Here is a 15,430-nt window from a genome sequence, read left to right on the forward strand (position 1 = left end):
GGAAGAGTGATGGTCACCTGTTGACTCACCTGACTTCTGAACAGAGGAAAATGAGTCATGTAGGGTAAGATGCTAGTTACACCCTTTAAATAATGGCAGTTGTTGGTTAAGTTCCCAGATTCAGGCCTGTTGTCACATGATTTATTTTTCATCATCACCGCAAACTTTGCTTAAATTCCAAGGCAAAATACATTTCCTGGCAAAGTCAAGATAAAAGTTGCTGTTTAATTCAGTTAAATCAGAATTTAACACTCTGAGTTTAAGAAATCACCAAATGGAATCAGATCTATTACTCTTCTGGTCTAGCAATGGCAGAAGTTATAACCTCAGGGGAAAGTATAAGGAGGCAGTTGTTGGGCAACATACAAATCTCACTGAAGTAGTCAGAAGTTAATAGTCCTGAAGTGGTTACTCTTTTGAAAATAAAAATGGCATTTCTCTTGAAAATTCATGTGCCACATATCCACCGTGATAATATATCTTCAGAACTGGAATTTCTTGCCCAAATTCCATACTGTCATAGGAGCTTTGTGTTCTGATGGCAGTTTACAAATCACTCTGTACAGAAAAACAACCATCTGCACATTATAGAAATATCATGTCTTAAAGGTCTGCAATATCATAATATGCAGTTTTAAATTATTTTTGTCAACTGTTTTCAGTTTGTAAGTCACAGTGGCTTGGAGCAATTCTTCATTCTGTGGCTTTCATTGTGGATTGAAAGAAACGCAACTATTTGAAACAGACATGATAAATTAGTAATATGATATTGTATGATAACATAATAAATACGAAAAAAGAGCCTAAAGACATAATATGTTAAGAGGTCTGAAGGAAATGCAGGAAGCTTGAAAAAAGACAGCAATGTGGGAGGAGATCACATTACAGGCAGTGGTTGGTCAGCGCAGTATCTGCATAAACTCTACTATTAATGTGCAATAATTACAGAGGAGGACACATGTCAAATGATTATTCAAGGACTGACAGGGTGGTGTAAGTTCTTTTATCACCATAAATTTTCTGAACAACATTAGAGACAGACTTTTACAGTCCTTTTAGGAGATAGTCATAGGAATCAGAGTATTTCAGGCACTTAGACAACTGCCTTATAAATGTGCCAGAGGAAATGAGTCAATAAAAATACAAGAGCCGCTGACACAGCTTTTGTGGGTTCTTGCAAGTACAGAATCATTTGTATCAACAACACTTTGAATACTGAAAAAATTCTGAAAAGAGAAGCAAAAAATTGTTTGGCACGTCTACCTTGAAAGATAGCTACCCAGAATGAAAATTTTGACTATCAAAGAAAATTTAATGGCATTTTAATATCAAAAAGAAAGCGAAAAATAACAGATAGCTGTGTTCTTAGATGGAAAGTTCGATTTTAAGTAGATCGTCTCATTTACTTAATATTTAAAGGTGTTACCAGGATTTTCATAAGCATTTTAGTTCATGAATGTAGAATTCAAGACTAAGGTTAATCAAAAGAAGATACTTCTAAACTTTACCTAATCAAATTTCCATAAAACAGCTTTTACTCCTTTCATATTAAAAAAAAAAAAAGAATTTGTCTGAGGTTCACTTACCTTTTCCTTGCTTTTGTAGTATATATTTTGTTTTTTCTCAGCTGTCTGAAGGCAGTACTATCAGTTGACAAAACTGGTTTGGGTTTTTTTTGTGTTTTGTTCGTTGTTTTTTTTTTTTAGTGGAAGTCAAAACTGCACAACTGTTACAGTCAAATTTCCATTAATTCCTCTACACTTAACACACACTTAGAACAACTTTTGAATATAGATCAAAATTTCAACCCAGATAAATGCTTTAGAGAATAGAGATGCTAGTGTTGAATAGGATCTTAATAATTTTTAGTAAAGGGAAGGTGATAGTGTCTTGTAAGCGAACAAGTATGGCATGATGGAAGGAGAAATTGAGATACACAGTGACACTTAGCCATTCCTTCATTTTCTAAGCACTTACCAAGAAAAAAAAAAAAGGCACTTACTTAACAATAGTTTAAATTACCAGACACAGACATAAGAAGTTTTACAAAATTGGTAATTGCACAGATTCACCATTAGATTAATGCTTTGGAAGGAATGTTGGTTTGGAACCTAAAATTAAACAATTAGACTGATTTCATAAGTTGCTGTGAGGATGCAGAGTTACTATATAAAATGGATATTTAGGTAATGCAATATTGGCAGTATGCCCAGGATATAAAATGATGCATAAAGCTATGTTGCAGTAAAACTCTCCTGTCAAGAAACACTGCCCCTTTCAGGATATATTTAAAACTCTAATTTAATTGGTACGCAATTTTGTGATGCGTGTCGCAGAACGTGAGGAAGAGTCAATTACAATTAAGAAGGCTGTTATAATTAATTATTCATCAATAGAGTATTTCTTAGAACATGACTTCCTATGTTTGCTAATGCTTCACTTCTGAAGCGACATTGATTTTCCAGATTAAGCCTAAATAGTGTGGTATATGTAAATATCACAAAAGTATACCCAGTATAGGATTGCTGAAATACACTGTTGGGATAGACTCTGGGCTTACAAAAATAGAGTTAAAATCTGAATATGTTTTTATTTTGTATTACCAGAGCTCATTCTGAAGAAAACTAACTGAACGAGTAGGACTCCTGCACAGTAGAACAGATGTACATGGGAAATTTTTCATTTTGCATTTTTCCCCCCATAAAACAAAACACAAAAGTCTTGAATAGAAAACACTCTCTATCTTTAAACTGATGATCAGGATTTTAAAAAACTCTAAAGAACTGTACCTTTTCTGCTGCTCAGTTACATTTTGCACTATGGCAACTAGCTTCTGTCTAAAAGAAATATTGGAGTTCTTATTCCAGAAAGAATCCACAGCTTTGTGGTTTTACTGCCTCAGATTTGCACAAGTTTCTGAAGCTCTGAAATTTAATTTGCTGATTACTACATTAAATTCTCAAGTAAGATAGTGATCGCTCATCTGGTTTTACTTGGTGATAAATGTTCTGGGTCTATTATCTATAAAGTAATGGGATTTTTTGTTTTATAGTATCATAAATTAAGATATTGGATTACAAACTATTGAATCTTCTAAATTTTTTGCAAATTAGAATTCAGTGTGTAGAAGAGACTTAATTTTTGATGAATTTTAAGATAGATTCTTTCGTTTCAGTACTCCCTACATAGTAAAATGGAAATAATGGCTGCTTTAGGGTATTCATTGGGAATGTTATGGCAGTAGTCACTTTTTATTTTAAAGATAATTTGAAGCATTTTAATAGTTTAAGGTTAGTCATGGTTTCACAGCACTTGCTTCACTCACTTTTTATTTTCTTCCTGCTGATCACAGGAACTTGGTAATACATGCCTTTTAGCACAGAGTGATGCAAATGCTGTTTAACTGCTCTTGGAGCTGCAGAAGGCAGCTTGACAAATGACATAAAGTTTAATGGTACATGCTGAGAACTAAAATGTGTGCAAAACCAATGTAGATCTGTTTTTTTCTGTAAGGCATGCATGCTGGGATGTGGCAGATGTTCCAGATGCCTGTTTTGGATGATAGGCAGCCTGAGTGCTACTATGATAAGTATAATAATTAAAATAGTCTGGGAGAATTGTATGTGTTCATCTCCATATGACTGAAGGAGGAGTCTTTTATTGCTAATTTTGTAGGAAAAGTGTTCGTATTTTATTTCTTCCTTGATGGTTTTGCAGGAAGAAACAAAACTGTGCTGTCAAGGATGAGAATTACTTTTTCAGAGTTTAATTTCCTTCCTCAATTGCTGAAAAAATTCTATCTGTGCTTTTGTTTAAGTATATGTAATATGGAAAACCTTCTTTCCCTACCTTGCAGGTATGTTGAAAAATTGCTATGAGGATGATATATTAGCTCCTCTGAGCAGTTATAAAGTCTTTCTGGTTTCTGTAGCTTCAAACTGATTCTGTCCAGTTGCATTAATTGTAAGAGATTATTTTGCATTTGTTTTGTACCAAAAAATGTGTACATGAAGGCTTGAGCTGACAAGTATCTGGCTAGTACCGTAAGATGGGAACCTTCAGCAGTAATGTCTATAATGTATTTCTTTACAGTTCTGTTCAGACATAATTCTCTAAACTACACTCTTCATTAATTTCTGAACAGTTCAAAAAGGAAAAGGCATTTTAGAGTACAAGGGAAAATAAGGGGAATAAAATATGATTGTCATTGATTTTTATTAAAAAAAAAACCAAAACACAACCTATTTGCGTTAGGGAGAAGCAAGAAGGCAGTTGGATTTGTGTTGGGTTTTAGGTCTGAGGAACTTATTCCATAAAGTAAGTTCTGTCATATACCGAAAAGTTTTGCCTAAGAGTTCCACAGCACTAAGGAACTGAAATTACAATTGAATCTGAAATTCTGGTACTCTTGACACTCTGTAACACAAAGTGAAAACCTTGTGTAGATTCTGTAAGTTTGACCAAATTTAGCTCCTGCATTGGAACAGTGCAAACCAATGTTTGTTTCAGATGTACCTTTTCAGATCTGGAAGCAACTTACAAAAATGGTTCAGCTTACTTCTGAAATAATTTCGTCTCTGAAAGGGTTGTCAGCCACTGGAACAGGCTTCCCAGGGAGGTGGTTGAGTCCCCATCCCTGGATGTGTTTAAGAATAGGGTGGATGAACTACTTGGGGATATGGTTTAATGGGGATTAGGGACGGTTGGACTGGATGATCTCTAAGGTTTTTTCCAGCCTAGAAATCTATGAAATCTGTGAAATATACTACATCTGGATCCAGGCACAGTAGGTCCCTCCGTCTCTATAGAGCACTGTGCAGTTGTGAAGCTCAGCTGTGGTATGAGCATCTCCCTTATTTGTTGTAGACCTATCCTGGGCTCCAGTTGTGCAGTATTCCACAAGAGGGCCTGGAATGTTGCACTGGACGTGCTGCAGTGGTTAGGATTCATGTGTTAGCACTGGCCTGTGGTACCTGCTTCAGCAATTCAGCTATAAGACAGGCTATGTATTATTGCTTGCTTCCAAATGCTTAGGGTACCTTTTTTGATTTGATTTCTTTAAACTGATAGTTTATGTAATGTTGCTTTACAGCAAAGCAAATATGAGGCTCTCTTTATCCAAACATACATAATATTTTTGTAAGTAGTTTTGCTGTATTAGAGCATATTTAAATTACATTACTCTGCAGCATTCAAACAAACCACTACAAACTACCACTGAAAGTCAGCAAATGAAGCATTCGTTAACCTACTGTATCCTCACGTGTAAATTGCAATTTGTAAAGCATTCTGGAGTACTTTGACTCCAGAAAGTCACAACAGAGCCAAGATTTACCATCTTGCATTATTTTAGCAAATACATTTATGGCTTGGGTTTATTATTTCTTCAGGCTATCAAAAAAAAAGTATTGTATTTCTGATTTTGTATGTGTAGTCTAAAGATATATTTAACAGCCGTTCAAATTGATGTGATTCAGCATTTGTTAATAAACGTTAGCTACAACTGATATTATTGCTACCATAATTGCACTATTTATCACCCAGAAGAATGCACCAAGTGGCAATGTGCAAACTCATCTTCCTTGTAATACAAATATCATGTCCTGTTGCTGACAAAAGGATCAGGATGCAGGAAGTACTGCTGTAGAACTCTGAAGACTCTCCTTTGAGTCTTATTTCTACTGCCTGGCTCAGGCTTTGGTCCCTGTCCTTTCCTTCTTCAACTTCTTGGCAGCTCCTACCTTCCTCAGCTGGAGAACGAGCCAGGGGTTTTGGAGGAGGAGAGAAAGCATGGCATGATGGAAAAGGAGTCAGTCCTGTGTAAGGCAGCATCATGGGTAGCCTGTACTAGAGGAGAGGAGAAAGTGAGGAAAAGGAAGGGGAAGGAATTGACTGTCTTTTTCCCTGACCTGCGTCACTTCTTGAGCTACGCTACATCCTTTCATCTTCAGTCACTCCTCCTCTTCCACTTCCCTCACCTTTCCCGTGGAATCCTGTGCAGCAAAATCACTGCTGAGTATTGGGCTGTGTGTGGGCTGTTCTTAACTTCTCAGCAAGAAAACGTTTGGGCTTCCTGACAGTAGAAACTTGCAGTTCAGGAACACGTTCCATCTAACAGCATAATTTCATGTGATTGCCTTTCCAGCTGCATTAGGGCTCTGAATGTTTTTTCCTCAGGAAGGAACTGCATCATGTTTTTCATGTGAAATCTGTGGAACTTCACTGTACCTTTTATTAAATGGCATTAAATTCTACCTTGGGATTTTTCTGTGATGAAATAAAATTCTATTCTCTAAACTTTAGTGGAAGTGAATGTCCACTTCAGTTGCTGTACATCTTGTATAAAATTAAGATTGCTAGTATACAACATGGAATGACTGCTCATTCCAGAAAACTCAGTAGTTCTAGTTAGTTTATTGCAACAAAATCATATGTGCTGTCTGTTCCAGAAAAACATAAGCGTTTTGGAGAACATAAATAAATTTACAAGTTATTATGCTGGTTTTCTTTGACCAAAAATCCCCATCCATTTCTTTGGAACGCAGTATTTATTCTTAGTTTTTGAAGAAAAAGAAGAATATCTTTGCTGTTTTTTTTCGGGGGGGAGTGTGGATATTTTAGTTTATTTTTTACCCCTTTTATGTTCAGATTAAACCTCCCTTAAATGTCTTTAATTTCCCTTATATTTAAAGAGTGGATTAATGAGGACAAAGGTATTCTTTGGTCAACATAAAATACAGTTTATCCACTGTTGTGATTTGTCCTTTTGGAACCTTTTTTGCTTTACTACATGAGATAAATGTTGTTACTCAAAGGGCAATCTTCCTTTAGATACTGCCTCTTAGAATACTTTTTTTAACCTCATGTATAATCTGGGATAGCTTCTCTTTTGGATGTAACATTTTTCCAAAAGGGGAACTTTCGTTCTGTTAAAAACTTTTCTGTTTCTCTATTACCTATTGTGTGGTGACATAACATTCATAATGTACCACATAATTAAAAATCCTGAGTGGATATTTTCCTTTTGTTGTTGGTTGGTTTCCTCACCTGTCATCTTGTTATTTTCAGCATAAAAACTGAGTACCTCTGAACTGTACATGGATGTAGCGTGCATGAGATTATTTCCTGTCTCTATTATCTCTCCCCTCAACGAGAGTGAGTGGAAGAAAAACCTCAAAGGCTGCTTTCATTTTTAGCTGAGCATAATGATTTTGCAAGTGTATTCAACGAGTTAAGCATCAACTCACTGAACTAGAGAGATAAGTAAATCCCCTGGCAACAAGGCTACTGTCTCACTTTTGAACATAATGTAAAGAAATGCTTAGGATAACGAATATGTGAGTTAAGAAGCAGGAGAAATCATTTTTGTAGGGAATTCAGTATCTGGGTATAGAAGAATAGAAGAACAGTATGTATAATAAAGGTAAAAGAATCTTTTTTGCATCTGAGTAAAAGACATATCTGGATGGAGTGAATATATCTCATTTGACCAATTGAGATTAGTAACTTTCATTATCAAACTATCCTAATCTCTTCCACTAGCAAAAAACAAATAAACAATGACTTGTGGATGTTTTCACACTATTTCTGCAGTTCAGGGTTCTTTTGTTTTCTATGATATATGTGGTTTCTGTACTACTTAGGAAAAAATATTTCTTTTCATTGTGAAATCCTGATTCAAGGAAACAATTTTTTGATTCCCATGTATTTATAGACATTTTGGGTAAATAGGAATTTCTACAGAATTTGCTTTGGGAGAGGATCATCAGATCTGCTTGCTAGGCGATACAGGCCTTATTGTCTTTTCATTTCTACTTGTATAAGTCAGAAGTAGATCCACTGAAATCCCTAGAGCTACATAAATGTGAAGATGACTCTAAAGAAGGCTGATAGGTGCCGGTGACCTGGATTTCACAGAATTTGTGCTTTATAGTGTGTGACAGCATGACAAGACTTGTGCCTCCTGAGCCTCCCACATGTCTACTAGTCATGAAAGTGGCCTTTTAGTAAGATGGAGTAAAAGTTTTGGTTTGGGCACTAGGGTAAGGCAATTCATTTTCCAAACATCAGGTCATGACACTGTTAAGAAGCAACAGCTCAAAAAAACTATATATAAGGTTGCTGAAATTGCAGATGGGAGTCTACCACATACGTCATTGTCAGTATTGTATCTGTACGTGCAACTACAATTACACAAGGAAATTAATTATAGCTATATGTATGGAAATGCTAGTGTCTGGCTTTTTCCATACATGCTACAAGAAATCCCTTTATAAGGTTGGCATGTCAGGCTAGAAATTCGATTGTACTCCAATAGCAGCTTCTTTGCGGATAAAAATTTGGTCAAATAAAAGGTCATAGATACGTGTATCCACCTAAACCTGTAGTAATCCCTGGTGTCCATGCTTGAATACTGGTAATAAAACATATGTCATTAATGATTTAGTCAGGAGCAGAGATTTTTTTTCCTAATAAATTAAGTATTGATAAAAACTTAAAAGGTCATAAATGTTTTCTATTGCTAGCGTTGTAATTATGTTTAAACTAAATGTCTCTCAAGTACTCATATCAACTATTTTTCCTTCTCTGTATTTATGCAGATATTCTTCTTTACTCTTTTATAAAGTGCAGTGAACTAGTTATCAGTTACAATTTGCATAATCTATGAACAGTTAAAAGGTTAACTCATATTTTTTTCTCTTTCCCACTATTATAGAGCCATTGTAAAATTTCCCTACTACAGACTATTCTTTAGTTAATTAGATTAGATTATTCAGTATCTTTGATAATTAGTGCTCATTAATGCAAAAAATTAGTGGTGTTGAAAGACCTCTAGAAAAACATGTTTTATTAATAGAATAATTAATATATAATAATTAATAATGCACGTTTCACTCTAGCATGTCTTTTCACCATCTAATATATGCAAGTTCATAACATCCAAACAATTGTTTACAGTGGTGCTAATGGAATATATCTGATCAAAAGAAATCTTGGAGCCACGAGCCAGGGTGATCACCCATAATAGAGGTGTTCTTTGTGGATTTTTTTTTTTTTTTTTTTGGAAGGAAATAAGTAACTGGGCTGGTTCTTTAGCGGTGCTGAAATTTGGTAATACAGGCGAGGAAGAGAAGATGGCCAGCACAGTGTGAACAAGGAGGATTATTTTAGCTTTGTCAAGGAAGGGAGTGTGAGATGATTCCCATTTAGGAGAGAAAGTGAATAAACCCTCTTCTGGAAAACACTTTACTTTCAGTTTAGGAGCAGCTTTAGAAAAGGCTTCTACTAATTAAGAAATCAAATGGGAAATGCTTAAACTGACCAAATTAAATTTTTCCTACTTTTTGCTGCTAAAATTAGTAACACTAGAAGGCGAAGGGATATGAGAAGAAAATCTTTGAGTTTTCTAGTACCAATAAATTTTATTTTTATAACAGTATCATGGGTAGTGCTGCCATCAAAGTTCTTCTACTCGATTGACTGCGCAATACTTTGCTAGGCTGTCCGCAGTATTTTCTGGGATGATCAGATTGGTTCATTTATATTTAATAGTCCATTAACAGAAGCAGAAATATGTCATTTATTATGCAGGATTTTAGTGAAGCTTTTTAAACAGATATTTTGCTGTTATCTCTTACAGGCTGTATCAAGAAAATATGAACATTTCTATATGGTATATTTTTATTTTGTAAGTTTTTTAGACCTCTCTAAGGTGGATTAAGTTGTTCAGAGCACTCAGGAAAGCCTGTTTTAATTTTGTGTACTCAGTTCCTCAATAGGGAACTCCTACCTCTGCCTGGTTTCAGCAAGGTATGTCGGAGAACTCCCTGCTTTTAAGTGTAAGAGCACAATTTCATTACTTTTCATCAGCTAAGTTGTCTTATTTGAATGGTAACCATCTTTGATACTCATATTTGCTGGCACATTTTAACTGAATCAATTACCAGAACAAGTAAAAGGCAAATTTTTCAGTTGTAAATAGTATTTAATGCAACAACAAGAGTTACTCGTAAACCACGTAGCTCCCTAATTATTACAGAAGGTAAGAGGCAGGAATGCTTACATAAGTGAAAACTTTTAAGTCTGTGCCATTTATGTTGTACTGTGGACAGTTTTGCCATGGCACATTCTCTGGCTTGAGTGTGGGTTCACCCTGGCAATGTTTTACCCAAAACACGAGCATGGCACAGGATGTACCAGCTGCACAACCAGGAAAAGTGCTTTCCCGTTCTTTAATTTCAGCCCTGTGATCATTACAATGATCATCACGGAGCTCCACGTACTGATTTAGTGATCCACTTCTGACTTCATACAGGCTGTCAGTACCTTCATATGCTTGATAGATTGGAAAGAAATCTTTGCCATTAACAATCCTACTGTATGTTCAGCGTGTTCCAGCGTCAGGCGAATTCTCTTTTGGATATGAGGAGTACTTTGGATAAAAGAAATGTCTAAGGGAAAAGAAGAAAAAGTAGTCATGCAGATTTACATGGTCCTGCTGTGGGCAAAATGTCTTTCTGATCTTAGGTTAGACAATTAGTCTGATCTTGCTAGATGCAAGCAGGTGACGCACAAGACTCCTCAGATGTTTCAATATTACTGTGGTATCATCAACCCTCTCCCAATTTACTGGTTATTACCAGGGTAACTTGATCACTTCTGGGTTTTTTTGCCTGGCTCAAGCGGCAGAACATCTATTACCTAGAGATGGCGTGGTAAAAGATGATAAATGGTGCTGTATCTTGATACTCCAAGGGATATGTGAAGGAGGGAGGTGGCAAAACGCGTGCTTGTCCCCTGAACCTTTTAAAGTTATTTTAGAAACACTTGCTGTTAGAACATACCTGTGTTACAGCCCGTGTGGTTGCACAGACCCAGCAGACTTCCTGTCTGTTATCCGTGCGACGTGCATTTCAGTTTTGTAGCTGTTCTCTGAAGTCATGTGTGATTAAATATCTGACGGTATGCCTACGTGGTGATACTAAAACACAAACGTTATGCTTCTAAAAAACAATCTTTTTCCTACTTGGTTAATCAGAAAGCATATAGTCAAAGATTTTTCAAGTACAGGTTTCTGCATTTCTAAACAAATACATGTTAATTTTAAAACGTACATTTTTGCAATTTCAAGATGCAAAACTATTTTTTAGCTATGAGAAAACTTCATCATAAAGCTTAAAGTAACAAAAACAGATTGAAGATTTTATTTTTAATCCTAAATCACTTACTACTAAGAGACATATTAATTCCAAACTTCAGAGGAATAACCACTGTAGTACATCAAGTCATGTAAAGCTATGTAAAAATGTTATTAAAGCAAGTTTTGATGACAAGTTCATAATTGTTTTTAAAATCATCTATAGTTTCTTCCGAAATTCTGTATTCTATATTGTAATATTTGTCCTTTACGCTTAATCTCCCTTTCGAATATTAACATTTTTTGCAAACATTGACATTCTAAAACATTTTGTTCCCTTTCATATTTTAAAGAGCTTTCAATCACAGTTCTACAGCAGCTGAAACCGTAAGTGCAGATGCAAGTTGCTTTAAAATACTATCTTCTTTGTGAAGTAACATTTAGTTAGAAATTGAAATAAATTTTCCATTTCCTTTTCTTTAGAGTTACAGAATGACTACTGTGGTTTACTTGTGTGCCCTCTTTCACTGCAGATACCGCTGTGCTGAGCACGCTAAGGAAGCGCAGTCTTTAGCTGTGCTTAATACTATTTGTTTTTCTTCTACAGAGAGCAGGGGACACAGTCAGTGGAGATACTGAAAGGTAATTACTTCTGTTATTCCGTGTTTAAATATATGTGTAGTCTATCTATGAATTATATTTACTTGTTGACTTTTAGAAATGTAGTTGCAATACTTGAGGAATAAATTTTCAGATTTAGTAACAGCATTATATCGTTTAGTAAATGTCATAACTTTCATTTGCTAACATCAAATGTAAATATAGATTACAAAGGTTGAAAAAATACTTCAGATGTAAGTTTATTAAAGATTACTGGGGGGAGAATTACACTGCTACAAAGTAGTGGATGTTTTCCCCTATCCTTTATTTTTATTTTTTTTACTTTTGAAATTTAGTATTTCAGAATCAGTCCGAGGATGAAAAGCATAATGCATGGCTAGCATGATTTTTGGAAATAACATGCAGAACTTTTCAATTACCGTGTACATGCTCATTCAGTCTGTACAAAAATTACTTGTTTATATTTGTGACTCATGTTTGATAAATACTAAGAATAGGGACTTCAGTTTGTCCCTTACATTTGAATTTTATCAACTAATTCTAATGGATAAAATAGTAATTTTCTCTTTCTTTGCGGTTTATCTGATGAAGTATGTTCACATTCTAGTTGCATCTAATAAGTCATATTAAAAGAATAAGTTTGAAATAACAGACACTTGTGCATGATAGAACATCATAATTAAGCTAAATTGGAATCTGTTCATATGGATAATTATTCTTTTTTGCATCTTTTCATCCTGTATGTGGCCTAAATCTATTTAAGAAGCTAAACCATGCACAGAATATAATATAATTAATCACAGAGTGCTTTTGCCAATCTAAAGGATTTACAATCGATGATTTCTTTCAGTGATAAAAACATCACTCCATTGCAGCTAGAAATCTGAGGTACAACAATATTAGCTGTTGACCACCAAATACAAGTCATCTTGTGCTGGATTTTTCAGGATTGTCAACGTTTTTACCTCTTTATCCGTGTATTAAACATTGTCATTCATTTCGAAGGGAGTTGTAATGGTAAGAATTTATTGAAGTCTCCCCACTGGTAGGGTGCTGTGCATGTTTAAAACAACATTCAACTAAATTCAGTAGCACTGTTACCACAGATGAAAGTGGGGTAAAGATGAAGTTTGAAGGACTTTTTCTAGGGTAAAATTCTACTTCACCTCACAGAAGACGGTCTCGTCTCTCCATCACTGCCATGGTAGTAGTTCGTTACGTCATTCATCCTTAACCTCAGCTCAATGTATAGTCTTTTTTTACAACAAATTAAAAAAAATCCTGCTTAGTATTTGATTCCAACACAGAGCCGAAGCAGCATCCATCTTGTATAAGGCAGAGGTTACATGGGAGGAAAAAGTGTGTTACTCTCAGTCTCTTTTTAACAATTGGATTTCACCTTTTGACCTTACCTCTTATATTGGAGTTTTCAGAACTTACTGTTTTCTGTAAATATTATGTATTTCCTGTTTTCACTTAATCTCCCAGCACGCCAGGTGCTATTGTCCTGTTCTTCCCTTGCACTTGTTTCCCCTTTCTTTTTGTCAGTCCCTTTTTTCAGCCTCTTTCATTCCAGCGTGGCTGCTCCCTCCCTCAGATCCTTTCTACTTGACTTTCTGCAACAGAAAGAAATCACAGACCCCTTCCAAAAAAAAAAAAAAAAAAAAAAAAATCATACTTCTCACCCCTTTTTTGTCTTCTTTCTCCACATCTATAGTTTCTTGAAGCCACAAGGAAGAGTTGTAAAGGAATTTTGTTCTTCATAGAGCAAAGCATGCCTAATTATTCTGAGTGGATTGCACATGCTCAGTTTGGCAGGGACATTACCATCCAGATGGAACATCCTTGATGGACAGAACACAAGTCTCTACTGGACATCTGCCAAGAGATATTTTCCAGGGACATATGACTTGATGAAATTTTGGCAAAATTTCGTAGCAAAAGGCTATTCTTTTATATTCTAGAAAAAGATTGTCCTTTCCTATCCTATTATAGAATGACTCCCTTTCCTAATCCTTCTCCCGCATATTTTACATCTCAGGTACAAAACATGATCATATTATATCTTCTCAATATGTTGAAAAATATTTTAAGAGATAGAATGATTTCTTCTTGCTCCTAATAACCTTCTTTCAAGTGGTTTAAACACCTTAAAACAAAATAAAAATATTTCGGTTTAAAATCAGCTGGGATGGGCACTAATGGCAGATTTTCATCGCATATAGTTTGGTTTTGGAGAGCTGAAGACAAACTGTGGATAGATTCACATGTTTGGATGAAACAGCAGTATCTTCATTAATTGTACAGTTGCCTATGCAATTTCTGTGATATGATTTCATCTTTAAAAAAAGAAAAAAAGAAAAGAAAAAAACAAACCAGAAGGTGTTTCTTGCACATTGTAGAATGTACATATACTGGAAACGCAGCTATGTAGGAAATCTGAGACTACAGAATGTTACTATGAATATCTAGCTGTTAAACTCTTTGAATGAGTAGGATGTAAAGCAAGCTGCTTTTTAGCCTCGAGCAGAAGAACAGCTAGGTATTTCTGCGTTACAACTCTGGTTTCTTCCAAACTATTTTGGCCTCACATATTTGGCCCAGTGTTGTGCACAGGGCTAGACTCTCACCATCTGTGCAAAGTACCCACGCCCTTCATCGTAAGATACTGCCCCTTCGTTAAACTCTACCCCTGTCTGACAAAATGCCGAAAAATCTGAGCTCTAAGAAGTCTTGTGGCTAGAAAAGTAGGGCAGCCACAGGCAAGTTGTGACTCTGCTTCCAAGCAGGTGTCGTGATTTAGAAAATGACACTCTGCACTAAATGTGTGAGTGCTCTGAGGCTTCAGGAAGGCAGGCCGAAGCAAATGCTTCCCGAAGAAGCAGCCAATTTGTTTTCCTTTTTACTGGAAGCAGTTTTCCCTGCTTGTTGTTGTTTCACAGACCACAAAGTGGTAATGGGCATCTAACATGTAGTCCCTGCTGCAGCTTTTTTCAAACTCCAGACTGTATAGTGTATACTGTATAGTGTATACTGTATAGTGTATACTGTATAGTGTATACTGTATAGTGTATACTGTATAGTGTATACTGTATAGTGTATACTGTATAGTGTATACTGTATAGTGTATACTGTATAGTGTATATCTTAGCAGTGTTCACTGTGTTCTTTGATCTTGATTTTACTTTAGGAGAATTTTTTTTTCTAGAAATAGGAGACCTTGACATCTGTGGGTTCTAGACACGCGTGCGTAATGTAACCATGACATCACTACAGAGACCTTGGCTTTGAAGATCTTGCTCTGCTTAGTTAACCACACAGGCCTGCAAGGGAGAGGCAGAAAAGAATTGTCATTCATGCATTGCACAACTGCTGGTTGAATAGATGGGGTTTGTGACTATTTGCAGTTAGTTTCCATGGGAAAATGCTGCTCAGGTTCTTTTTCACACCACCTCTTGTCTTTGCAAGGATTAATGCTTAAAAACTCTTTTAATCATGTCCGCAGTGACGTGACTTTTTTTTAGTTGTGGTCAATACTGGAGAGGTAAGAAGAGATAAGTATTATGAAAATAACTTTTAGTCTTGACATTATTTTGTCAACTTTGCATGTACAGATACACCTGTATTGCAGTGACTGCAGACCAGTACAGATGCATCTGGGCTACCTGGTTG

The 15,430-nt window shown here is 35.7% G+C and overlaps 1 protein-coding gene across 3 annotated transcripts in view; it reads left to right on the top strand.

The window, feature by feature from the left end:
• Window positions 1-15,430, top strand: part of LOC147527904 (connector enhancer of kinase suppressor of ras 2-like) — a 198,623-nt gene that overhangs the window by 148,722 nt on the left and 34,471 nt on the right. Inside the window, exon 14 of one of the 3 annotated variants that reach the window (XM_086619486.1) lies at window positions 11,745-11,779. The exons of the other annotated variants lie outside the window; for them this stretch is intronic. Within the exon in view, the coding sequence (XP_086475612.1) occupies window positions 11,745-11,779 (35 nt within the window). The remainder of the gene's footprint in view (window positions 1-11,744; window positions 11,780-15,430) is intronic. 3 annotated transcript variants of the gene reach the window in all.

This window comes from Tauraco erythrolophus, chromosome 13 (genome assembly GCF_009769465.1).
Source record: "Tauraco erythrolophus isolate bTauEry1 chromosome 13, bTauEry1.pri, whole genome shotgun sequence".
Taxonomy (NCBI): Eukaryota; Metazoa; Chordata; class Aves; order Musophagiformes; family Musophagidae; genus Tauraco; species Tauraco erythrolophus.